This window comes from Neovison vison, chromosome 10, assembly GCF_020171115.1.
Source record: "Neovison vison isolate M4711 chromosome 10, ASM_NN_V1, whole genome shotgun sequence".
Classification (NCBI taxonomy): domain Eukaryota; kingdom Metazoa; phylum Chordata; class Mammalia; order Carnivora; family Mustelidae; genus Neogale; species Neogale vison.
Window position 1 is genome coordinate 53,236,148 of NC_058100.1, and position 25,394 is coordinate 53,261,541.

General features: G+C 38.3%; 1 protein-coding gene across 3 annotated transcripts in view; it reads left to right on the forward strand.

Annotated features, from left to right (window-relative positions):
- PLA2G4A (phospholipase A2 group IVA) overlaps positions 1 to 25,394 on the forward strand; it is a 165,907-nt gene that overhangs the window by 37,870 nt on the left and 102,643 nt on the right. For 2 of the 3 annotated variants that reach the window (XM_044267307.1, XM_044267308.1), the window contains one exon: positions 12,154 to 12,235. In XM_044267307.1, coding sequence (XP_044123242.1) covers positions 12,154 to 12,235 — 82 coding nt within the window. Of the gene's footprint in view, positions 1 to 11,820; positions 12,033 to 12,153; positions 12,236 to 25,394 lie in introns of those variants that run through there. The other variant, XM_044267309.1, reaches the window with a different exon arrangement.

Sequence of the window (25,394 nt, forward strand, 5' to 3'; positions counted from 1 at the left end):
GACTTACACATTCCTGGTATCTGTGAATAATGCCAATTTTACTTCTTTATAAATTTTAAATGTTTATCTCTTGAGCTTTATTAATTGTACACCATCTACTTTAGGTATAGCACATAGGTTTGGGAATGTCACATTTTCATAATTGCTTAATGAAAAATATGTTCTAACTTTTCCTAACTCAGTCCCTGAATTGAGCTTTGACTCATGGAGTACTGAGACATGTGTATATTCATTTTCAAACTTTTGTCTTTGAACTTCATTTCTAATTTAATTCCACTGTGTTCAGAGAACATACTCTTGGATGATTTTTGTTTTTTGTAAGATGTTTATATATAATTATAGTCTTGCTTATTATCTATTTTGGCAAGTGTTCCATATATAAGAACATGTTTCCATTTGCAACTTTTGCTTTATGAATTTTGAAGATATGTTATTAGTGCATATAACTTCTGGATGTATATATTTCTCTGATGCTTTATCATTGTAAGTCCTTTTTTATCTCTTTGTTCTAAATTTTACTTTGTCTTTTATTAATTTGACCTCTTCCAGTTTCTTTAATGTATGCATCCTTTTATGTTCAATTTGTATTTTTCCCTATATTTAAAGTATGGTTTTGGGAAAAACATATAATCAGGGGCTTTCGGGCGGCTCAGTTGGTTAAGTGTCTGCCTTCAGATCAGGTCATGATCCCAGGGTGCTGGGATCGAGCCCTGCCTAGTCTGCTTCTCCTTTTGCCCTTCCCCCTGCTCATACCTGTGCTCTCTCTCTCTCTCAAATAATTTTTAAAAACCTTAAAAAAAATCAGGGTTTAAAATGAGATATCTTTGTTTTCAGAAACAGTATCGTACTTTCCACAATTATGGTTTTCTACAATGAAATTGTAGAATAGCTTAAGCAATGAAATAATTATTTTTCATATTAACAAAGTTTCTATATATTATGTACAGATTAGTTCTTTTTCATCCCACCAGTAATTCCTATAACTCTCAGAGAATTGAATCAAAGTGTTCATTCTTAAACTTCAACCTGAAATTTAGGAAGATAAAGTTAAGATCTATAACCCTGGGCTTAAGACAAAGAAACCAACAATAATTATGAATATTAGCATTTGGACTTTCAATTCATTACCTCTAAATCTATTTCATTTATTTATTTTTTTTTCTGAGCACTTACTGTTATTTATTGAATGACCATTGTGTACCACTCCCAGTGAGTTTTCGATAGGCATGGGGATGCAAAAGTGATTCAGACTAAGTCCCTGAGCTGACCTTATGCCTAGCAGAAAAACCATTTATTTACACACTAACCATAAAGTTCAAAAAGGGCTCTGATAAGAGACAATGAGGATTACTTTGGGAATATACAACATGAATAATGAATGATAGGAATCCTGACATTCCTACAGGGACTGACTTGTAAGCCTGGACCTGAAGGTTTAGCGCAAGGGAAGGGAAGAAGGAGAAAAATTACTTTTTGGATTAGAGAAAAGTAAATATGAGGTATTCTGGCGATGAGAAAGTTCCTATAAGGAAATGAAAGAAGTTCAGGGTGGTTGGAGTGTAATACATTTCAAAGAACATGATTATTTCAAATGCCCTTCCCTCTCCTTAAATCTGAGCAGGCATTCTTACTGACCACTGTGTAGTCCCCACCTGTCTCCTTCAGATGACCTTGTGAGCTGCCCTTTTAGTTTCTTCTCTTAACATGGCAGAGTATATTTAAAAATCAGACTGCACTCTGGATATTTTAAAACTCATTCCTGTCACCTTTCCTTGCAAATTTTAACTACAGCTAAATATGAAGGACATAGTGATTACCTATGTGGCATCTTAATATGATGAAGCCCGCAAACCACATATCTGTATCATGGTTTTCATTACTGTTCCCCAGCATCAGAGTGGGACATTTATTCATATTCCGATTTATAGCACTTTTAAGTGAGGATTCCTGTGAGCTTTATAGTTTTGTTCTTCTTGTTCTTTCTGTGTATGTGTGGAAAAGACTGCATGTGTACGTCTATGTAAATTATTTTAACAGCCAAATGTGCTAACTGACTGCACTACAGAGACTTTATGTAAATTATTTTAGTGACAAAATTCCCTGCTCTAGTTTTCATAGAAAGATACTTTTCAAAATATTTAAGTGAGCATACTCAACACAGCGCAATTTTAGTAAAAAGGAAAGATGGGGAAGGCTAAGTCAGCTAACTTGTAATGAGTGGTGCCAGATGGGCCAACACCGTTTTGGCTGCCTCGAGGCACAGAAGATTGGCCTTATTTTCCGCACACCGGTGATGCAGTGACATGTTGGGGAATCCCGTGGGCTGATACAGCAGTTCACAGCCAGCAAGTTCTCTTGCTTTCCACAGGGCTGGCTTGTAAGACCTGGTAGAAAATGGAGCAATATGCATATGGCAGAATTCGGCATCCGTGTTTAGAGTCCTCATGAGATACTTTCTAACCTGAAGGATGTTTGTGTCTCCAGAATCTACTGAAATTCTTTTGGACCAATTTTATAAGGATAGGTCAAAAATAAATTATTTATAAAAATTTCCATCTTTTTACTCTGAAAATGAGTCACTTTCCTGGAGTAAAAAAGAATCCACACCTCTTCTCACTGCCTGTTAGCAGGGGAGGGCCCCTGTCTCACATCCACAGAACCCAAGGTTGTCTTCACATTAGGCTCAGTCAACCGCATGGGTAAGCCAGCGTGACTCTCTGCTAAAACACAGGATCTTTGAAAACCGTCATTGGGGAGTGACTGGAAATTTTTCCAGGAAAGTAGAAAGCTATTATTCTAGATTATTATGGTAACATGGTGGCAGGGGGTGGGGGGGGGACGGGGCAACACAGGGTAAGGAATCAAAGAGCTAGTTTTCTAGTGGTAGTTCCCGTCTTCACTTACGTGCTCCTGAGCACGGAAACTGAGTTTTAGCTGCTTCGTGTGGAAAAACAGGGCATGAATGGTACCTGCTGTGTCTGCTTCCCAAGGCTTTTATAAATAATAAATTGCTGTGTGTATAAAAGTATTCTCTAGATACAGTCAGGAAAGATACTTCCAGCCAAGGGACATCAGAAGGTGAGACGCTGCTACTAGAAATTAAAAAAAAAAAAAAAGAAGAGAAATAAAAAAAATATCAAGGTGGCAAAACGCCACCTGGCAAAGCTGAGCGCTGTGTAAAACTGACAAGGAGTTTTATGGCAAATAGCACATTTGTTGTTGCTGTTATTCTAGACAAGTGAAAAAGAGGGTGGTTAGTGATCTTCTAATCTTTCCCAGATACCAGTCATTCCTTAGGGTTCAGTCTGTGAAAATTTTAACTTAAAACAGGGATGGTTTATGAGAGTACTAACCCTTAGAGGGCTCACATTCTCAAGGCTGCTCATTCTCAGCCTCCTCCTCTCTTAACCAGCACAAACGCTGCTTACCACTCTAGTTTTTGGTGAACTCTTTGATTTTCGATCTCTTTCCTGGTAGTTAAGGCCTTTCTATCCTGTTAGTTCTTGGTTACTCTGTTAGTCTGTGTTCTCCAGAGAAACAGAATCAATAGGCAATAGAGAGGTAGGCACGTAGATAGATAGAGTCTTAATTTAGCTTATAAATAACCAGAAATTTATAGCTCAGCGTCCTGGAGGCTGGAAAGTCCAAGGTAAAGGCAACAGCATGGCTGCTTATGGCAAAGGCCTGTTCCCTGGTTTGTAGCCATTCTGTCCTCATGAGGTAGAAGAGGCAAGGACCCTGTCTAGATTCTCTTCTATAAAGGCACGAATCCATTCGTGGGGGTTCCTTACACTTCCCAAAGGTCTCATTTCATAATCTTTGAGGGATTAGGATTCCAACATATGAATTTGGTGGAGGGGGGAGGGAGGGAGACACAAACACTCAGACCATAGCAGTTAGATCTAGACACAGAGACTTACTTTGAAGAATTGTCTCATGTGGTTCTGGAGGCTGTGAAGTCGTACATTCTGCCCTCTGCAGGATGGAGAGCCACGGAAGACAAGGTATGATTCAGTCCACTTCTGGTGGCTTAGGAACCCAGGGAGCTAATGGTATAAATAGCAATCCAAGGTCAGGAGAAGATGACATGAGGGGTTTCAGCTCAAGCAGTAAGACTGGAAGAAAAGAGGCAAATTCTTCCTTTTGTTCTATTCAGGCCCTCAACAGATTGGGTGATGCCAGTCCACACTGGGGAAGGCAATCTACTTTCCTGAGTCCCTGATTCAAATGATAATCTCATTTGGAAAGACCCTCACATATACACCCAGGAGTAGTGTTTAATCTGAGCACCCTGGGGTCAGTCACAGTTAATCTTTCAAAAATCTTTACTTATTTTGCAAAACCTTATTCAGTTTATAGTTATTTTCTGTGAGAAGTATATGTGGGAAGTGTCATACAGTTGTTTAACCTACCATTTCTACAGGTGGAGTTCCCCCATTGTGTTTACTCTAGATCAGTAATGCCTCTAGATAATCCCCAGAAGATTGATTTTAAAAAGTCTCATCTTGAAAGATTTCCACAGATGGTAAAATTATCCCCCAGACTTAGTTGACATTCAATATTGATCTGTGTGAAATTCTAATGTTGGAGTCTGGGTTGGTTTCAGGGGACCCTTGACAAATCCCGTGTCACTGGTGATATAATTACCATTTTACAGATGTGGAAACCAAGGTAGAAAAAGTGAGTTGAAATATCAGGCAATCTGTTATAAGTATCCTTCTGACTTATGTCCATGTCTTTTAGTTACGAAGCTTTCACTTACTTCTTAATAGCAAAGATGAAGAGAAGGTTTTGAAGAAGTCCCTTAAAATAAGTGTAAATTACCCAAAAGGACATCTGTAAATATGTCTTTATTTTCAAGTCTGTTGGATCTACTAGACTTAACATATACATCTGAGGGGGCACCTGGGTGGCTCAGTGGGTTAAAGCCTCTGCCTTAGGCTCAGGTCATGATCCCAGCATCTTGGGATTGAGCCCTGCATTGGGCTTCAGGGAACCTGCTCCCCCCACCCCTGCCTGCCTCTCTGCCTACTTGTGATCTCTGTCTGTCAAATAAATAAGTAAAATAAAATATATAAATATATATTTATAAAAAAATACACATCTGAAAATCATCATTGCGAAGATACTCTTAGATTTAAACAAACATGGCAAACATGACATAGGTCTGTAATTCTAACCTAAATAAATTTTTCACAAAGATTTTATTTATTTATTTGTGAGATCGAGAGAGAGAAAGAGGGAGAGAACATGAGAAGGGAGAACAGAGGGAGAAGCAGACTTCCCATATACCTGGGAGCCCGATGCGGGACTCAATCCTGTAACTCCAGAATAATGATCTGAGCCAAAGGTGGTCGCTTAACCAACTGAACCACCTAAGCGCCCTAAATAAATTAAAAAAAAAAAAGATTTTATCTACTTATTTGACAGAGAGAGACAGCTAGAGAGGAAACATGAACAGGGGGAGGAGCAAAGGGAGAGGGAGAAGCGGGGTTCCCCCTGAGGAGGGAGCCCGATGTGGGACTCTATCACAGGGACCAGGGATCATGACCTGAGCAGAAGCCAGACGCTTAATGACTGAGCCACCCAGATGTCCCCAAATAAATATTTCTGCCATCAAAAGCATCGTTAAGAATGCGTGGGGAAAATGTTCAGGTCTGCCTGGTGCTTTATATGTTCTGATGAGGACTTCCAGGAGAATGAAGTACATCTCTACATCATGGTCCTTAACTGAGCCATAGTTACTCCAAGGAGAGTATAGATTTCTTCAAGGGTATTGAGTAGAGAAAAAGCTGATGTTCAAAAAAAATTTGTGTGTGTGTGGTACTATGGCTACTCAATTACCATTGGATTAGAATCTACATCTCAGTTAAAATTTAAAAGCTAAAAATTTGGGTGACTTGAATTTTAGGTATCTTGATGAAGTTATAGTTACTATAAATTTATGGTGAATATGCAATGAGTATTTTAGACTCAGGCTGGCACCATCAAATTTCTTTTTTGTACTGCTTTTCAGCAATCTCAGTAATCCTAATTAAAATAGGACTTAAAATCTTTTAACTTCACTGAAAATGAACTCTATATTTAATTTTAAAGATATGTACATATTTATTATGATATATATGATTACTGTATTAGATATATATTGTATAAGTGGGGAAAACTTCTTGTTCATGAGAGAGAAGAAACTCAAGTCAGATTTCTGATTATGATTTTCTTTTAATGAAGAAAAATCTATCTCTGCTAGAGCTAACAAATTCTGTTGACAAATTAGGTGTTTGGGACATTAAGATAATTTATGTATATGGCATTCCATGACTGAGAATTCTTTTTTTTTTTTTTTATTAACATATAGTGTATTATTTGTTTTGGGGTACAGGTCTATGAATCATCAGTCTTACACAATTAATAGCACATACTTTCCCCAGTGTCCGTCACCCAGCCACCCCATCCTTCCTACCCACTCCCCTCTAGCAACCCTCAGTTTGTTTCCTGAGATTAAGAGTCTCTTATGGTTTATCTCCCTGTCTGGTTTCATCTTGTTTCATTTTTCCCTCCCTTCCCCTATGATCCTTTGTCTTGTTTCTCAAATTTCTCATATCAGTGAGATCATATGATAATTGTCCTTTTCTGATTGCCTTATTTCGCTTAACATAATACCTTCTAGTTCCCTCCATGTCATTGCAAATGGCAAGATTTTGGGTTTTTTTATGGCTGCATAATATTCCATTGTAGATATGTACCACATCTTCTTTATCCATTCATCTGTCAATGGACAGCTAGGCTCTTTCCATAGTTTGGTTATTGTGGACATTGCTGCTATAAACATTGGGGTGCACGTGCCCCTTTGGATCACTGCATTTATGACTGGGAATTCTTAAATCAAATTTAGGTAGCATTATAGATTATAAATAGATAAGCTGGCTGCTCATAAAAAATGTGAGAGAATAATAAAACAGTGCCTGTGCCTCTCAAAGTATTAGAATGAAACTCCACACCAGGAAGTGAAACTAAAAACAGGTATCTTATCTAAAAAACTATCCTAAATCCTAGATGACATCATTGAAGAAATTCTTTTAAAACATTTTCTGAGATCTGTTTGAAATCGCCTGTTGCTGATTGTGATGATCGCAATCTCTGGGTTCAGTAGTGAGATTCTCCAATCTTTATCACACGAACAGCCTATGGTTTTAGTTTGAATTAAAATTAGGCAATGGCTGTTAGAGAAAGAAAGATATTTGCATGTAGAATCTACCTTCTCTCACATCAGATTTGTTTTATGATCCTTTTTTTTTTTTTTTTGGTTCTTCCCTGTAGCAGCAGAACTTTCAGCAGATTAGAACAATCTCCAGATTGATTCTGTACAAGCCGACTAGTTTTTTTTCCAATGCCCAGTCATTTCAGTTACAGATGGTAATGTAATTTTTCAGAATGAATTTAATACAGTAACAATGGTAATGTAATTTTTCAGAATGAATTTAATACAGTAACAATTTTCCCAATGACTGGGAAATTGTAATTGCAGGAAAAAAAAAAAAAAAGCTTGTGATTTTTACTGTGGAAAAGATTAGGGGTGAATAAAGTAAAGTAATCCAATACCTGTAGGCAAAGCTTAAACCTGTGGCTGAGTCAGTATATTGAGCTTATATTTGACATCTCAATTGAAATATGGCATCTCTTTTTGCCAGCTACCAACAGGGATTGTGCTGAGTCATTAGTTTTCTCCAGAGAATACTGGCTGTGGATTCGTAATGTCATTTCTTCTGGTACCACCTGGAGATATAACCAAAGGTCTCCCATGCAAGTCGGAAGTTAGCCTAGTCCATCCTAGTTTGAAGTTTACATGTGATACTGACCCCCCAAAACAAAAGAATTATCAGAAGATATTTGGATAGTTACTGATGGACACTAAACATTTTTCTCCAAGAATTTATACTTACTTTATAGGTGCTATAATCTTTATAGCGCTAAGAAAGAAATGGGCATGTCCTGAAAATAATTTATAGGTAATCTGAATATTGGCGATGGTTCCAAAGTTAACTTATAAAAACCAAGTAAGTGGTTGATTTGCCCCTTATTTCCTGTGAAGAGTATGCAAGTATTTCATTCATTATAATCAAGACAGAGTTGAGGCTAAGGGAAATAAAAGCAGATTAAAACAGCTGAGTGGGACACCTGGGTGGCTCAGTTGGTTAAGCCACTGCCTTCAGCTCAGGTCATGATCCCAGGGTCCTGGGATTGGGTGCCTTGCTCAGCAGGGAACCTGCTTCTCTCGCTGCCTCTGCCTGCGTCTCTGCCTGCTTGTGTGTACTCTCTCTCTATCTCTGGCAAATAAATAAAATCTTAAAAAAAACAAACAAACAGAGATGAATGATACAGGAAATAACGCAGTTAACAGAGGAACTTCAGATCAATAAGCGATATAATGGACCAGATAATAACTATACCACTTGAATAAATGGAAACAGCCTTTTTCACTATTAACTACCAACTACCACTATTGGTAGTTGGTATTATTCTCTGTGTAACTAAAGGAATGTACAGAGAGTGAAGACTTTGAGGGCAGCAATAATAGATTCTAATTCAGATTTAACTTTTACTCTCTATGAGACAGTGGGAAATTATTTAAGCTCTCAGAATCTCACTTTAGTCACATATAAATTATACCTATTTTATAGATTGTTGCAAAAATTAAATGAGAATTCGCATCTAGAAGAATGTGTAACATATGGTTCATACTCAATGAATCCTTATAACATTATCATCTCTCTATATGTGTTTTTTTTTTAATAATGTAGAGCTATTTTTTCTTAAGAGTTTATTTTAGCTACTCTCTACACCCAAAGTGGGGTTTGAACTCACAACCCCCAAGATGGAGTGAGATTCTGAGAGGTTATATAAGGCTGGCATACCTAGGGTAAATCCTACTTGGCTGTAATTTTAATTCCTTTTATATATTATTGGATTCTATTTGCTATAATTTGTTGAGAATTTCTTCATCTATGCTTATGATAGATATTGGTCTATAGTGTTCTTTATTTTTATTTTTTTTCCTTATAAGGTCTCTCTCTGCTTTTTGTTATCAGGGTAATGCTGGCTTCATAAAATGAGCTAGGTACTGTTTCTTCTGCTTCTCTCTTCTGGAAGAGATTGGATAGTATTGGTATAATTTCTTCCTTAAGGGTTTGGTAGAATTTATCAAGGAATCCATCCGGGCCTGGTACTTTCTGTTTTGGAAGGTTAAGTATCGATTCAGTTTCTTTATTCAGATTGTCTGTTTCTACTTGTGTCAGTTTTGGCAGATTATGTCTTTTAAGGAATTGGTCCATTTCATCTAGATTATTAAATTGGGGGCCTAGAGTTGTTCATAGTATTCCTTTATTATTTTTTTGATGTGAACAGAATCTAGAGGGAACACCCCTCATTTATTTATATTTGTAACTTGTGCTATCTTTTTTTCTTGTTTAGCCTAGCTAGAGGCTTATCGATTTTGTTGCCCCTTTTCAAAGAAACAATTTTTAGTGTCATCTATTTTCTCTATTGATTTTTCATTTTCAGTTTTACTCATTCCTGCTCTACTCTTTACCATTTTTCTTCTGCTTACTTTGGATTTAACTTGCTTCTCTTTTTCTGGTAGACTCTTAGATGATTGATTTTAGATCTTTCTTCTTTTCATATATGCATATCATGAAATAATACATGAAATATATGTATGTATGAAATAATATGTATGTCAATATACATATTATTTAATTTCCTTGTAAGCATTACTTTCGCTGCATTCCCCCTAATTTTGCTAAGCTGTAGTTTCATTTTCATTTAGTTCTAGATATTTAAAAGTTTCTCTTGAGCCTCCTTCATTGATATGTGTGTTATTTAATCTCCAAGTACTTGTGATTTTCCAGCCATCATCCTGTTTGGTTTCTGGTTTAATTCTGTTGTGGTCAGAGAGGACATGTTGTATGATTGTTCTATGTGATCTTAAGAAGAACATGCATTCTAGTGCAAAAACAATGAATTCTGCTACGCTGAAAACAAATTTTAAAAAAAGAAGAATGTGCATTCTGCTCTTGAACAAAGTAGTCCATAGATGTCAATTTTATCTAGTTGACTAATGGTGCCGTTGAGTTCAGTTCTTACTAATTGTATGCCTGATAGATTTGTTTATTTATTTATTTATTTCTAAGACTTTATTTATTTATCAGAGAGAGAGAGAACATAAGCAGGAGAAAGTGGCAGGCAGAGGGAGAAGCAGGCTCCCCACTGAGCAAGGAGCCTGATGTGGGACTCGATCCCAGGACTCTGGGATCATGACCTGAGCCAGAGGTAGACACTTAACTGACTGAACCACCTAGGCATCCCAGGTCTATCTATTTCTGATAGAGGGGTGTTGAAGCCTCCAACTATGATAGCGAATTTTTTTTTTTTTTTTTGGTGGGGACAATGTGTGTGTGATTTTTGGTTGTATAAAACTGAGTATAGGACAGGTGGGTCTAGGTAGGGAGAGAAAGATGGGGGTGCTATGTGATCAAGCTTACAGAAATTACAAAAATATAGAGATGTGGGGAAACCAGAGATAAGGGAACAAACCAGACCACCCTGCCCTAGGCGTGTGGGGTGGGTGTCCTTCTTATGATAATCACCTGTGACCAGCAAAGCCTAACGAGACCCTAGGTGGAAAGTAGGCCATTGGAGGTATTATGACTAGTCCTTGCTCAATGCTGATACCATTAGAGATGTTAAATGGATTTAAGGTCCCTGCTTAGCTTTCTATAAAAGACCAACCCTAAGGGCCCTCAGTGGCAACCCTATGGGGACCCTTCTCACTCTTGAGAGCTTTTTCTGTATCTTCACTTAACACACATCCATCACGTGACTCACTCTCTTTGGTCCACGAGATTCATTCTTAGGCTCAGTGAGAGGAGAACCTAGCTTGGCCACTTCCATGCAACATGCTTTTTTTGTGAGCATTCGTTTCATTTATAATTGATAATTTTACTTATATGGAGCTACTCAGAACACCTCTAGACATAGAAGGTATTTCTCTTCAATAATAAACTCAAATAAGAGTTATCTTAAAACATTTCACGGGCTTCTCTGTCTTTTTAAACAAAGTATGCTTGTCATTAAAGTCTTCACCACTTCCCGATGCTGTGTTATAAATCTGAACATAAATTATTATAATGATAGAGTGATACCTTCAGAAACTGTGGAGTGCTGTTGATGGTCTGTCTCACTACTGCTGGTGCATATGAATCTATGTTTTTAGAATTTCTTTTTCCAGCTTCCTTGATTTTAGACCGTCATTACTCCTTTATCAGTATTGCCAGTATCTTAGCTTTTTAAAATCAATTATGGACTTCTTAATCAGTGAAACAAGTCTGCTCAAGTTAGGAAAGATAGGAATGGCTAATAAATGTGGGCCTCTTCTAAGATTAGACAGGCTTCAGCTTTAGATAAGGACTTCGCAATTTTCAGTTGCTCAGAGAACTTTGTGAGTTCCTGCTTCCTTATTCAGCTTCAGTTGATAGCATTGTTGGCTACTTTCTAGTGAGGTGAAGTATTTACTTAAGTCTTCCAGAAAAACTTTTAGCGTTGCTGCATATGGTTTGTAACAAATGCATTAAAATTAATATCAGTAGTTCTCTGGTTATGGCCTTAGGTCCAAAGGATTTTGAATACTGCTGTGGAAATGTCTTGCCAAAAAAAAAAAAAACAAAAAACAAAAAAAAAAACCAACAAAACAACCTTTCACTGAACAGTAACAATAAAAACAAACAATGCAAACATCTTGCTCAGACTTTGCCTCTCTAAGCCCAGGCTTCCTTGTCATTCCGGTACAAAGCCTGATTGTCTTCCTAGAAGGCCTGTGGTCCTCATTTACATTTTCCCTCAAGCTTGGGAAACCTGACGGGGAAAACTTCCAGTAGTCCAATTGTAGTGAAGCATGGTCTAAACTTCTCAATAATTCTGTGGTAGGAGAAAGGAGAGACTCAAATAAGTAACAACCCTGGGATCAAAGGATGTTTCTGGTATGAATGTTACTTCCCTTCAACCTGAATCTTTTTAACTAGTCTCGAGGAAACAGTGAGGACAGTTTGCTTGGGTTCTATGTTTGAAGCTTGTTTTTAATTTACTACTATTTATTTCCAGGTGGAGCACCAGTATTCCCACAAATTCACGGTGGTGGTGTTACGGGCCACCAAAGTGACCAAGGGGGCCTTCGGTGACATGCGTAAGTGTCCTTATTTGCTTTTCTGCTTAAAATGAGTAATTGTGGTTGACTCTTTAGTTGCACTAGTTCTCTGATAAGCAGGGGCTGGGGGGCTGTCCCTCTTTCAAGTGTGGTTATCTTTGTCTAGATCTTTAAATGATAACATTTTGCTAAGTTCTCTGGTGCTCTGGTCTCTATGTGGATCGTATTTCACTTTTTTTTTTTTTAACATTTTTACATTTTACTTTACATTAATTGAGAGTACTTGGAGTCCGACGTAATGACTGTCTCAGGACAAACGGATTTTTGGAACTAAATGCTATTTATTTTGGAAATAAATGCTATTTATTTTGGAAGACTCAAGACTTCACACAAGCTGCCTCTGAGGCAGGGTACCTACAGGATTAAAAAAAAATGCAGTTTCTCTAGTTCTTACGCCTTTGAGTGTGTTTATTATGTGTGGAAATAGCCATAGAAACTGTTGGTAGCACAGATGGAAGCGACCTGAGCCACACAGCCTGAGGAGGATCGTGTTGAATGAGCTCGCCGGCAGTGTCCTTCTCCTGGCTTTCAAAGCAGTTTTCCTGGTTTATCTCCCTACTCAAATGGTGGTGGTGGGGGGTGCTTACCAAGGGGGAAGGGGATCCAAGGAAAGATAAGGATGATGATGATGAATCTGGCAAAGTTTTAAATTATTGTTAAAATGTGGGAATGGGCAGTTAACCCCTCAGAAGAGGTTTTGGAGAAAGAAGGGGGGTTGCAGTTAATGGATCTGGGAAATAGGGACGTCTGCTCTACAGGTGCTCAGAGGAAGGGAATCTTGGCGGTGAGTGAGAAGTCCCAGGCAGAGCAAACAGCATGTTCAAAAGTGAGAGAACAGAGAGCTTGTGAGGACCTCCAGTGTTAACAGAGAACAGAGAGCAAAGGGAAAGGGGACGAGAACTAATAGAACAAAGTCCAAGATTGCAATTTCATCAGAAATGCGATGGAGAAATATTTGATGATATTTGACTCACAACTCACATGATTGGATCTTCATTTTATTAAAAAAAATGTTTATTCTGGCCATTTTATGTTAAATAGGTTGGGAGCAAATGCGGAATATGCTTTTTAAGAATACAAATAATACTATAAGAATAAAAATAATAGTGAATATAAGAATAAAAATGAACTTGTTAAAATCATGCTGAAAATGGGCTAATGAAGAAGGGTTAAATACTAAGGAGAAAAATGGAAGATCGGTGCTCATGCCTTTGATGAGTGAGAAAGAACGTCTGGGGTGTGGGTAAAAGAAGTAAAATGGGAAACAGGACATAGAATCTTTGGCTGAGAGAGGTTTTCATGAGAGGTGAGGGAACAAGGACAGTTTCTTCAACTTTAATCTGGACCAGTGGTTTATATTCTAAATTTTATCTCCTACTTCAGTCCAACCCAATCACTCTTTCGTCAGTGTTCTTCTGAGTTGATTCTTATTTTGCTTTTTATAATTTTTTGCACTTTGATTATTTTATTTTAATTTTTTTAAAGATTTTATTTATTTGACACACAGAGAGAGATCACAAGTAGGCAGAGAGGCAGGCAGAGAGAGAGGGGGAGGCAGGCTCCCTGCTGAGCAGAGAGCCCGATGCAGGGCTTGATCCCAGGACCCTGACATCATGACTTGAGCCGAAGGCAGAGGCTTAACCCACTGAGCCACCCAGGTACCCCCTGCATTTTCATTATTTTAATGAGAGTTCACCAGAAGAAAGAGAAGTCACATCAAAAGCCATATTTAAAAACTGATATATCCCTTATGACCTGGGGAAAAGGCACAGGCTTTATAATTCAAGAGGCTGACTGTTAGAAAAGCTGTTCTTAATTCACTGAAGCCTGTGTCAGGAACTCGCCACACATGCAAGTTACTGACCTAATTTGACTTTAAAAAAGATATAGTTAGGTTCTTATACAAAGCAGCAACGTACACAGTGGAAGATTCCCATAGTGCAGGACTCTGTCGAGCAGACAGTGGGTTTTGCCGTGTTTTAAGATGAGCCCAACAGCAGTTAAAACTCTCTGCTCTCTGAATTGCCTTCAACTGGTATGGATCTGTTTTCCTAGCAGCTCCCCCCATCGGTACAGGCACTTGGCCTGTGGTTTGTAGAATTAAGGCAGAGGAGACAGTGGTACAGGAAGTGCCCTTTTAAACATAGATGAGTGACATTGATAATAATACTTACAAATTAACATGAGATGTTAATTCATCTCATGAAACGCGGAACAGATACATTTGACTTTATTTCACTGAGTTATTACATAATTTTTTTTTGGAGTGGGGAAGGGAAATGTTGCCAGCCTTTTATGTCACCTTAGTGAGTTTATAGAAAGTCAGGAGGAGATAAGAAGAAAGAAAAAGTCTCAGAGAAATGAATTCATGGAGAAGGGTAGCATGAAAAAGTAAAAGGATGATATACAGTGCCAAGCACTTTATTTTTGAGAAGTTGTAGGATATTACAGTGAGACAAGGTATTGGCATTAACTGTCACTTATACAAATTACCAAGTAAACTGGATTTGGGATCTTGTATATAGAAGTTCCTTTAGTATGGACAAGGATTAAGCTATAGGAATTGTACTAAAGTCTGTGAAGACCACGAAAACAGAAACTCTGCTGTTGATACAAAGTGTCTGCATTTATTTAGAAAGGCAAGTTTCAATAAAGTTTTACATGTTGGTAAAGAAGAATGACAGCTTGCTATTGGGTTTTTTTGGTTTCGTCTGTGTATGTGGGGGCCTTCTCAAGGGTTCCACACATATCAAGTGGTTGATTGACAGTAAAATACTTATATCCACCTTTTTCCTTTTTTGAGATAATATTAAGATTATATCAATTTTTTTATTTTGTCCCTTGATAAATCATCCTATTCTAATTATCTCCACTTAAAAATACTGTATTAAATTGCTAAAACATCATAATAAAATTAGCAGCACTCCATGAACTGTCTTTTGAGGGGTCAGAGCTGACATTTGAATCGTGACACTTGACTCATGTCTTTGTTTTTACCCGAGGGCCCCAGGCCAGCCAAGAAAAGGACAACCCCTTCCCGGTCCTGGTTGCTAATTTCAGCGTGTGCCCAACTATTTCATTCAGACCAGTATCCCAGGGGCAGCCCTTCCTTGCCTTCTTATGCTCCTGTCCCATGAAGAGGTAGTTTGAAGTTCATTTTTGCGCCTGACTCACCATAGTCTTATTTCTAAAACAAGTACTTTGCATTAATTTGGCAGTATTAACATAACTCTCCCTTTTAAAGGTAGAGGAAGTTGTAGTTAGATCTGACATGTAGCCAGGGGCATGTTAACATTGCACCAGGCGCAGGTGTTGGATGGATGTGTATAAACTTTGTATTATTTTGTTCCTTTCCTCTTCTAGCAGAAGTTACCTATTTGCAGAATGACTACAGAGACCATAAAATTTCAGTTGGTGATAGTTTCCTTTGCACGTATGTGAAACAAAAAACACATAACCCTGGCCACAAACCCAATTTTAAAACAGAATGAAATAGCTAGCAAAAATAAAAAAATAAAAAAAAATGTTTTAACTACCTCACTGAGTTTCTGCTCCTTTTAAAAAGTGTTGGCGAAAACGTGGATCATATATGATAATGGAGGCTAGTCTCTGAATTCAGAACTAGAATTAGAGTCATGTTTCATTCCCTAAGATGAAATCAGAAAATGGATAACATAGTGTTTTTGTTTATGTGCTTTTTAAAGATTTATTTATTTATTTGAGAGAGAGAGAGAGTAAGCCAGCAGGACAGTGGTGGGTAGAGGGAGGAGGAGGGAGAATCCTCTGAAGCAGACTCCATCCTGAGCCCGATGCAGGGCTCGATCTCACCACCCTGAGATCATGACCTGAGCCAAAATCAGGAGTCAGATGCTCAACCGACTGAGCCACCCAGCTGCCCCACCAGTGTTAGATATTTTTAATAATCCGAATTAAGTACATATGTTAAGAATTCTTGGCTGGTCTTAATGGACACTGAATTCTTTGACTTTACAGAATTATCATCATCAACATTAGGATCTTCAAGGACAGTTGTGGGACAGTAGATGGATTTTCTTTCCTTAAGTATTCAGGAGAACACAAAGCTTAATTCCAACATTTAAACTTTAAGAAAAAATACATACATTTGACGGAATTATGAACTGTTTGTACTGAAGCCAATTTTTATAAGATTGTATTGCTTAATAACTTAAGGTACTCTTTTTTCTTAAGAACCTCAAGCTTTTATTTTTCATAATGTCTCTGTCTGTGGGTAAGTAATGTTTTATTGCAGGTAAATTCATAGCAAGATCTAGACCAAGTTCCTAACTTTTAAGTAGCTATGCCATTTGCAGTTCCAAGGCTAACCTCATCTCCCCAAGTAGTACTTTTCAAACATTAATGTCCATATGAATCTCCAGGGGTTCTTGGTCAAAGTGCATATTCTGATTGAGTAGGTCTAGGAAAGGTCTTCCTCTTTCCTCCAGTCTTCTCTCCCAAGCAGTAGCCTCGATCCCCTCACCTCTAGGAACACCAAGAGGATTTAGCCTCTTTAAGGGACATGACTCTCAACACATAGTGTTACTGATCCCCTGTGAAAGGAGTTTAGAACTCAACCTTCCAAATTGTAAACATTTGCCTGAGAGGCAGGGTGTTGGGTGTGTATGACCAGAAACATTGTCTATTTAATTTTTTAAGAATCTTCTTCAGCAGTAAGAACAATGTAGAAATGACTGAAAATGTATTAATTATCACTCTCTGGTAGACATTCTTGGGTATCGCAGTGATCACATCTCTAGGGAGGAGGCAGAGTATATTTATGAACGAACGTGGTCTCCAGAGGCAAAACACAACTACTCCCTAGTCCCTAGTTCTCTGTCTTCTTTTTTCACCATAGAGATGTTAGGAGAATTCAAGGAGTTGGCTAATGTGAAGTATTCTCATGCCTGAACCATGGTACACACTCAATAACTATTACCTACTATGGTTAAAATTATTTCAGATACCAAAATCAGAAGACATTTATTTCTTAAATATAATCTTTGTGTGAGCTAAAGAATATTCTTTGGGGATAGTCTGGCATTGGGATAATTTTCACTTTTTCATCTTGGGAGACAGGAAATGTCCATGGCGAATGTGTTGAGCAAATTGCTGGATCCTTCTTTTTTCAGCTTGGAAGAAAGAAATGGAATGGAATGGCATTCCATCGTGGAATGGCACTTCCGTTGTCTTTTCTGATACCCTTGGGCACAGTTCACTCCTGTACTTCTCTGACATCGGTCTGGACTTCTGTTTAACACTTTGTCACCTGGACATCTTAATGAAGCATTTGTAAAACCTGTGTCTTACTCACTTTTTAGAAAATTGGTGCTTAGCCTTGAGTCTGGCCTAGTAGTTAGATCTCAGAGGATTTTGGATGAATGAACAGGATACACAAATGTGTGTGATTATACCTTTCGTCTCGGATATTGCTTTCTTTGGGCCTCCTAAAGAGAGAATTTTTTTTAAAAGATTTTATTTATTTATTTGACAGAGATCACAAGTAGGCAGAGAGGCAGGCAGAGAGAGAGAGAGGGAAGCAGTCTCCCCGCCAAGCAGAGAGCCCGATATGGGGCTCAATCCCAGGACTCTGAGATCATGACCTGAGGTGAGGGCAGAGGCTTTAACCCATTGAGCCACCTAGGTGCCCTAAAGAGAGAATTTTAAAAATAATTTCTGGGGTGCCTGGGTGGCTTAGTCGGTTGAGCGTCTGACTTTTGATTTGGGTGCAGGTTTTTATTTCATTTTGGTGAGATCAAGCCCCTTGTTGATTCTCCCTCCCTCTGCCACTTCCTCCACTTGCCTCTCTTAAATGATAATTAAAATAAAATAATATAAAATAAAATATGCATATATATTCCATCTTTTAAAAAAGATTTTATTTATTTGTTTGTTGGAGAGAGAGAGAGAGCACACAAGCAGGGAGAGCTGCAGGCAGAGGGAGAAGCAGACCCTTGCTGATCTCCGAGGAGCCTTATGTGGGACTTGATCCCAGGGTCCTGGGATCGTGACCTGAGCCGAAGGCAGAGGCTTAACCAACTGAGCAACCCAGGCTGCTGTTATTTCTATTCATAGCTATCTAGAATCTTCCTGGGTTTCAATGTACAGAAACTTTATAACACCTTTGGATTAATAGAATCAATCTTTTCTTAGATTAATATATATATTTTTTATAAATGGCACTGCTGTTGGCCTGTGGCCACCTGCTACCCTTAAGTATATTTTTCTGAAATCAGACATTTCCCTAGCATTAGCCCTTAAGTTAATGATGAACACGAGTTTTGGTTTACTAATATTTTTGGAATGTTTTTGAGAATCCACCCAAGGTTTTAAAAATTCTATGTATAATGAAACTGTTTCCCAGTGGGACTTTTTTATGGTAGATAATTTCAAGATGAATAAAATGTTCCAGAACATGCCTGTCTCAGATCCCTTATCTTGTATTTTCTGTAAAGTTGAGAAATAGCTTGGGTTAGGAGGGCACTACTGTTCTTCTTTCATTTTGAATGTCATGTAGTCTAGTAAATGGCCAAATGTTTTATGAGTCCAGTTAGTCCTTTTTATCTTTATTTAAATAAATTTCTTATTTATTTAAATAAGTTTCTTAAATTTCCGCACAAAAGTATGCTCTTAAATGTTTTATGTCAAAGAGAATACGTCTGCTGCTCTAAAAGTTTAAACATTTATGTGAAAACACTTATATGTTCTTTTAGTATATTTCCATATTTTAAAATTTTTCTTAAAAATATAAAGTTTATATGGGGTGCCTGGGTGGCTCAGTGGGTTAAGCCTCTGCCTTCAGCTCAGGTCATAATCTCAGGATCCTGGGATCGAGCCCCACATTGGGCTCTCTGCTCAGCGGGGAGCCTAATTCCCCCTTCTCTCTCTGCCTACTTGTGATCTCTCTCTGTCAAATAAATAAATAAAATCTTTTTTAAAAAATAGAAAGTATATAATGTAGAGATTGAAATGACTAGGGAAGGAAATGACTAATGAAACTTAGCCAATGGATAGTCTGGGGATTTTGTAGATGTTACTGACTCCTTAGAAGTATTATTCCATTCTTACTCCTCCTAATGCATCAATATATTTTTTATGAAATATTTTAGATAACATTCTAGACAGAATTATTTTAAGTTGTGTACAAGGTTAATTGAAATCTGCAGGTGCAAAATGAAATAACAGCTTTGAACTTTTAACTTTGCTTAAGAAATGTTAAAGAAATATGTAATGCATTATTAATGTCCATTATTAACGTCCTCATCAATAAATGCTGAGCTTCTGTTATTTATACCTCCTGCTCACTCAGTGCCTTGAGAAATATAAAAGAAATAAACATAATAGGTGTGGTAGGTAATGATTGAAGGCCTGTCCCATACTCAAGAGGAAGCATGGCTTAGAGATTGGAGTTCATGGCTTAGAGATCCGGATTCCAATCTCCCTTCTATTTATTAACCCCATGATTTTGGGTAAGTTACTTAACTTTTCTAGGCCTCAGTTTCCTTAGGGGTTAAATGGGGCTAATAGTTACGCCTTCCTCATAGGTTTTTTAATGAGGATTAAATACAATTCTAAAGTGTTTAGAAAGGTGTTTGATAAAGAGTGTATACAATACATGTTAAATAAATAAATAAAATGCTAAGGAGAGTTCTTAGAACTTAACATTATACTTCATTTATTCAGTTTAGTAACACTAACAGAAGATATGTGCTGTTTTTATTTTAATTTTATAGGTACAAACATTTTTTTAAAAAGACATTAAGTAAATAATCTAAAATCACACGGCTGTTAGGTTTTATGGCTACAACTTAAACCTATCTCATTCCGATGCTTACTTGTACAATGGCTTTGCCTTTGAGCTATTTGTGGTCTAGATGAGAAGATGAAATAGGTATAAATAACTCTGGGAAACCAACCCAAGAAGATATGCACTCAGGAATTGGGTATCTAGGCTATGTTGTTGCTGATTCTGAAAAGTGTTGGCAGTAAGCTTCCCAGAGGACTTCACAGCTTGAATGGAGATTGAGATAGGTTTTAAAACTAAGTAGAATTTTATTATGTTATTATCAAATAGTTTTGACATTTTGATTTAGAAAAAAATCATAAAAAGTTTTAAACATGGGACAGAGTATGTATACTATACATTATTAGGGAATCTGGTCGTTTTTTAATGGTTTATGCTAGAGAATAAACATCAAGTTCCAAGGATAATACCTTGTTTGAGTATAGTGGTTCTTCTAAACAGGGGTGGGGGTTGATTTTGCTGCACAGTGTACATTGGGCTATAAATCTAGAGACATTTTTAACTGTCACAGTTGGGATCCTACTGGCACCTGGCGTGAGGAGGTCAGGAAGCATTGCAGAGAAAAGAATTATCTGACGCAAGGGGTGCCTGGGTGGCTCAGTGGGTTAAGCCTCTGCCTTTGACTTAGGTCATGATCTCAGGGTCCTGGGATTGAGTCCCACATTGGGCTCTCTGCTCAGCAGGAAGCCTGCTTCACTCCCACCCCACCCCACACTCTCTCCTGCCTCTCTGCCTATTTGTGGTCTTTCTCTCTGTCAAATAAATAGATAAAATCTTTTAAAAAAATTTAAAAAATAAAATAAAAATTTTAAAAAAAGGAATTATCTGACCCAAAATGTCTGTAGTATCAAGGTTGAGAACTCCTTTGTTAATAAAAAATAAGAATCATTCTTTTGTAGTGTAGACTGTGTATCTATGGCTAAATCCGTATAGCTAACTTTAACAATATAAATAATTAATATGTTTTCTAATACTACGTAAGAATTTTTGGAGAACAGGTCCTTCCTCTCCAACATAAACAGATGCCAAGAAACATTCCTAGATTCTAAACTTATAAAAACATCCAGACATAGACACTGATAACGCAGGTATTTTTGTTTCCTTCCAAGAAGCTATCACAGAGATTGAAGCTAAAAGGCAGGGCAGGTAGCAAGCGAAATTTCAGTTCTGTTCTAGATTGACATTTGCTGGCTTTGGGTTGTTTTGAATTGATCTTTCTGTGTTTTCTCGTGAATATCAACATTCTTCACAGTAATTTTGTTGTTTCTGCTGCTGTCTGTTATACCATATGCCGGATGGTAACCGATGTCCTCAGTGTACCGAGTCCGCAGTTGGTTCCCAGCAGTACCAAGTCATTTGTGTGTAGATGCCACTGGGCTTGCTTCCTGGCATCCGTTTGGCTGATGCTACATTCTGATGGTTTCATGTCCCTTTACAGAAGGAAACATGTGACCTGAGAAACCGCTGTTATAGATCTGAGGCTGTGAGAAAAAGAAAGATGAAAAAATAGGGAGAGTTCAAATTGGAGACTGCCTGATCAAGGGATTCAAAAATAGTGTTAACACAACCGCTTTGTAATTTCAATTAGCAATAATTGTGCCTCAGATAAACTTCATTGGCTATAAAAACAAAAGACAAAAACAAAACAAAACAAAAAAACCGCCTCACTGGCTACAGTCCAGCTACTGTGGCAAAGTGCTTTGCAATTTCAGATGAGGGAAAGGTATTCTATGATGTTTTGGGTTGCTAGACGATGCTGCTCTTATTGTAAGGGCTTTGCTCCCCTCTCTCTAGTGTATCCAGAATCACGGCTGAAAGTTCTGTTTTACGAAACCACTTTGAATTCGCTAACTTTTCTAGTTCCTGCATTTCTAGCAATTTGCAGGGACTCTCCTTCAGCATCTGTCCTTATGACAATTCCAACTCTAAGCCTTTTTTGGAGGAAGCAGGGACTCCTGTCTGCAAACAAATCCCTTGACACTCCACCTGTTCCTTGGAGTTATTAAGGAAGGCAAGATGGGATTCAAAGGTTTATTATTATATTTGCATTTAGAGCTTAGAAATAAAGGTTAAATGCAAATTCATTTGGAAGAAATGACTGGCATTGACTTACATTAAAATACAAATGAATGGGGTGGGACAGAGCTCCAGGAAGGCTGAGACACACTAGCCACGAGTAGAGAGAAGTTAGAGGGAAGGTTGGTGTACCTAAAGTAAAGATCACCTTTTCTGCAGTATTGCTCGGAGCTACTCCATTGCCCATTACTTCAACAATATTTATATGTTCCCGTAATGTCTCAGAGTTTATGCTAGACTCTAGTAGTGAATGGGAAAGGTGTGGTTCCTGCTATCGCAGAGCTTACGGGTTAATAGAGGCAAAAGAGGTAAGAGTTATTAGTGTTGGTGTATTTGAAAGAGCAAGGAATTTGGCTTCAGAAAGACTAGGCTAAAATCCGGTCTCCGAATGACCTTGCTCAATTTACTAAAGGCCTCCAAGTCTCAGCTTCCTCACCTACATCATGGGAATAATAATTCCTAAATCAGCAAGTTGAAGCTTGATGTAGAATTATTTTTATTTTGGGGCACCTGGGTGGCTCAGTGAGTTAAAGCCTCTGCTTTCGGCTCGGGTCATGGTCCCAGGGTCCCGGGATCGAGTCCCGCATCGGGTTCTCTGCTCAGCAGGGAGCCTGCTTCCCTTCCTCTCTCTGCCTGCCTCTCTGCCTACTTGTGATCTATCTGTCAAATAAATAAATAAAATCTTTAAAAAAAAAAAAAGAATAGATGTGGCCTTTAGGGAATATGATCTGTAGTGGACAATCTTAACCTGATAAGAAAACAGAACAACTAGTCAACTTGGGATGTGTGAACTGGTTAAGGGAAAAATAGAACATCTCATTCCACTCATCCTTTTATGTGTATAGTATTTGGACCCTTGAAAATTCTTAGGACAAGGACACAACTTAATAATGTTTAGTTATCAGCTAAAATGTCAGAAGAAAGCATGAGGAGGGCACCTGGGTGGCTCAGTTGGTTTAAACGACTGCCTTCGCCTCAGATCATGATCTGAGAGTCCCAGGATCGAGTCCCGCATCATGCTTCCTGCTTGGCAAGGAGTCTGCTTCTCCCACTGATCTCTCTCTCTTTCTCTCTCTCTCTCTCTCAAATAAATAAAATCTTAAAAAAAGAAAAGAAAGCATAAGGATATGCACAAGTAGAAGAGAATCCATGTTTTCTTACTCAGAACCAATGCTTCTGCCATCAGTGTGACTGTATGGAGTGTTCGAAATGTGTGGATTCCAGAGATGCCTCATGGCTTAAGTGTTAACTCCCGAGAGTGATGCTGCTGTGGAGGAGGGTCACTGACTGGAAGGAGAGCCTGGGGTCCAGGGAGGCGGGCTCTGTAAGCCCTTTCTTTTCTTTTTTCTGTTTTTAAAGATTTTATTTATTTATTTATTTGACAGACAGAGGTCACAAGTAGGCAGAGAGGCAGGCAGAGAGAGAGGGGGAAGCAGGTCTCCCGCCGAGCAGAGAGCCCGACACGGGGCCTCGATCCCAGGACCTGAGACTATGACCCAAGCTGAAGGGAGAGGCTCAACCCACTGAACCACTCAGGCACCCTTCTGGAAGCCCTTTCTCACCACGCTTAGGCCTGCCCTCCCAGTCCTAGTCTGTGAAGGACAATAGTGTGTTTCACGAAGAGGACTGTGGCTTGACGGTGGAGGCATTACAAAGAGTGGTTTGAATGTGGGGAAGAGAAGCAACTGCGAGATTGTGTAATGGGTCCCGGTGAGAGGTATTGCTTAGTTGAACTGGGCGGTGATGTTTTGAGTGGGCTTGAGGAAGCCGAGGTGACAGCCATGTGAGAGGTAGAATCCGTGAGACAGACTGGGTACAGGAGCTGTGAGGAAAAGAGGAGTCTCATGTTTCCAGCTCGGATGGCTGGGAGTGAGGGGCTCCATGAAGGAAAATAGGAAAGTCAGGAAAAATAACAAGTTTTTACTTTTAGGGTTTTATTTTATTTTTCTTTGATTTTCTTTTTCCTTGAAGGTAAGGAAAGAAAGAGGGAAAGGAAATAAATTTGTCTCGTACGTGTTGATTTGAGGTATTTTCAAGGTGTTCAAGAACAGACTCAAAATCTCAGAAGACAGAGGGGCTCAGAGTTGTAGATTAGGGAGCGTGTCCTATTTATGCGTAAATTAGAGTCAAGAGAGGATGAGAGGACTTCCAGAATTGATTCAGAATGGTTAAAAAAAGATGGACGCCTTTAAAAATGTATTACTCAGCAACGGGATTTATATGGACATGTGATCAAGAATCTCATGTTTGTTGTACTTAGACCACCTCCTTCTTGCAGCCGTGAGGGAGTGAATGAATGCATTATGACTGCACTTTAAACCTTGACGACTATCAGTTTTAAAGGATCTGCGATTAATCAAACTGCAGGATTCATGTGTGTCACGTGATCTGAGGGGTACTTTTAGAGTGTGTTTTTTTAGACTGTAAATAATGGGGTTATCCCTTTACAAGTTGGTTTTGACTACATGAGCATTCATTTTTTTTAAGGGGTTCACTTCATCTCGAAGGGCTCATTTGAGGGGTTTCTAAGCAATGTGACACGAAAGCCCGCAAGTTAGTGTGAACTGAGGGGGAAAATGGTAGAGAACGGTATGCTACGGGAACATTTATAGAACTAGGCAGGAAATCACAAATAGTGATATCTTTTATTTGCACAAAGGCTATTGCATTGAGAAAAAGCTCATTGAGTTCTATATTGAAGCTACAATAGGGGCGCAATGGTTGCTGGGAACTTGGGTAGTGGGAGGCGGGTATAGAGAGATGTCCGTCAAAGGATATAAGATGGATAAGTTCTGGGAATCTAATTACAACATGGTGAATATAGTTAACAATACTGTTAACGTATCGTTAACATAGTTAACATATGTTAACATGTATAACATAATCAACCATATGTTAACAATAAAATACTGTGAACAGTACTTAACAATAACAATAACATAGTTAACAATACATACTTATCATAGTTAACAATTGCTAATGACAATATTAGCAGTATTTGGAGTAATAGAGTATGTGGAATATTAGCAATTTGGAAGTTGCTAAGAAAGTAGATCTTCAAGGGTTTCATCACAAAAAGAAATGGCATTTGTGGGAGATGATAGAGTTGCTAACCAGCCCTACTGTGACAATCCCTTGGCAGTATGTGTATCAAATAATCATGTTGTACATCTCATATCTCAATAAAGCCAAGAAAAAAGTTACAGTAGGGACAGTAACTGATTAAGTAATAGAACGAGTTGG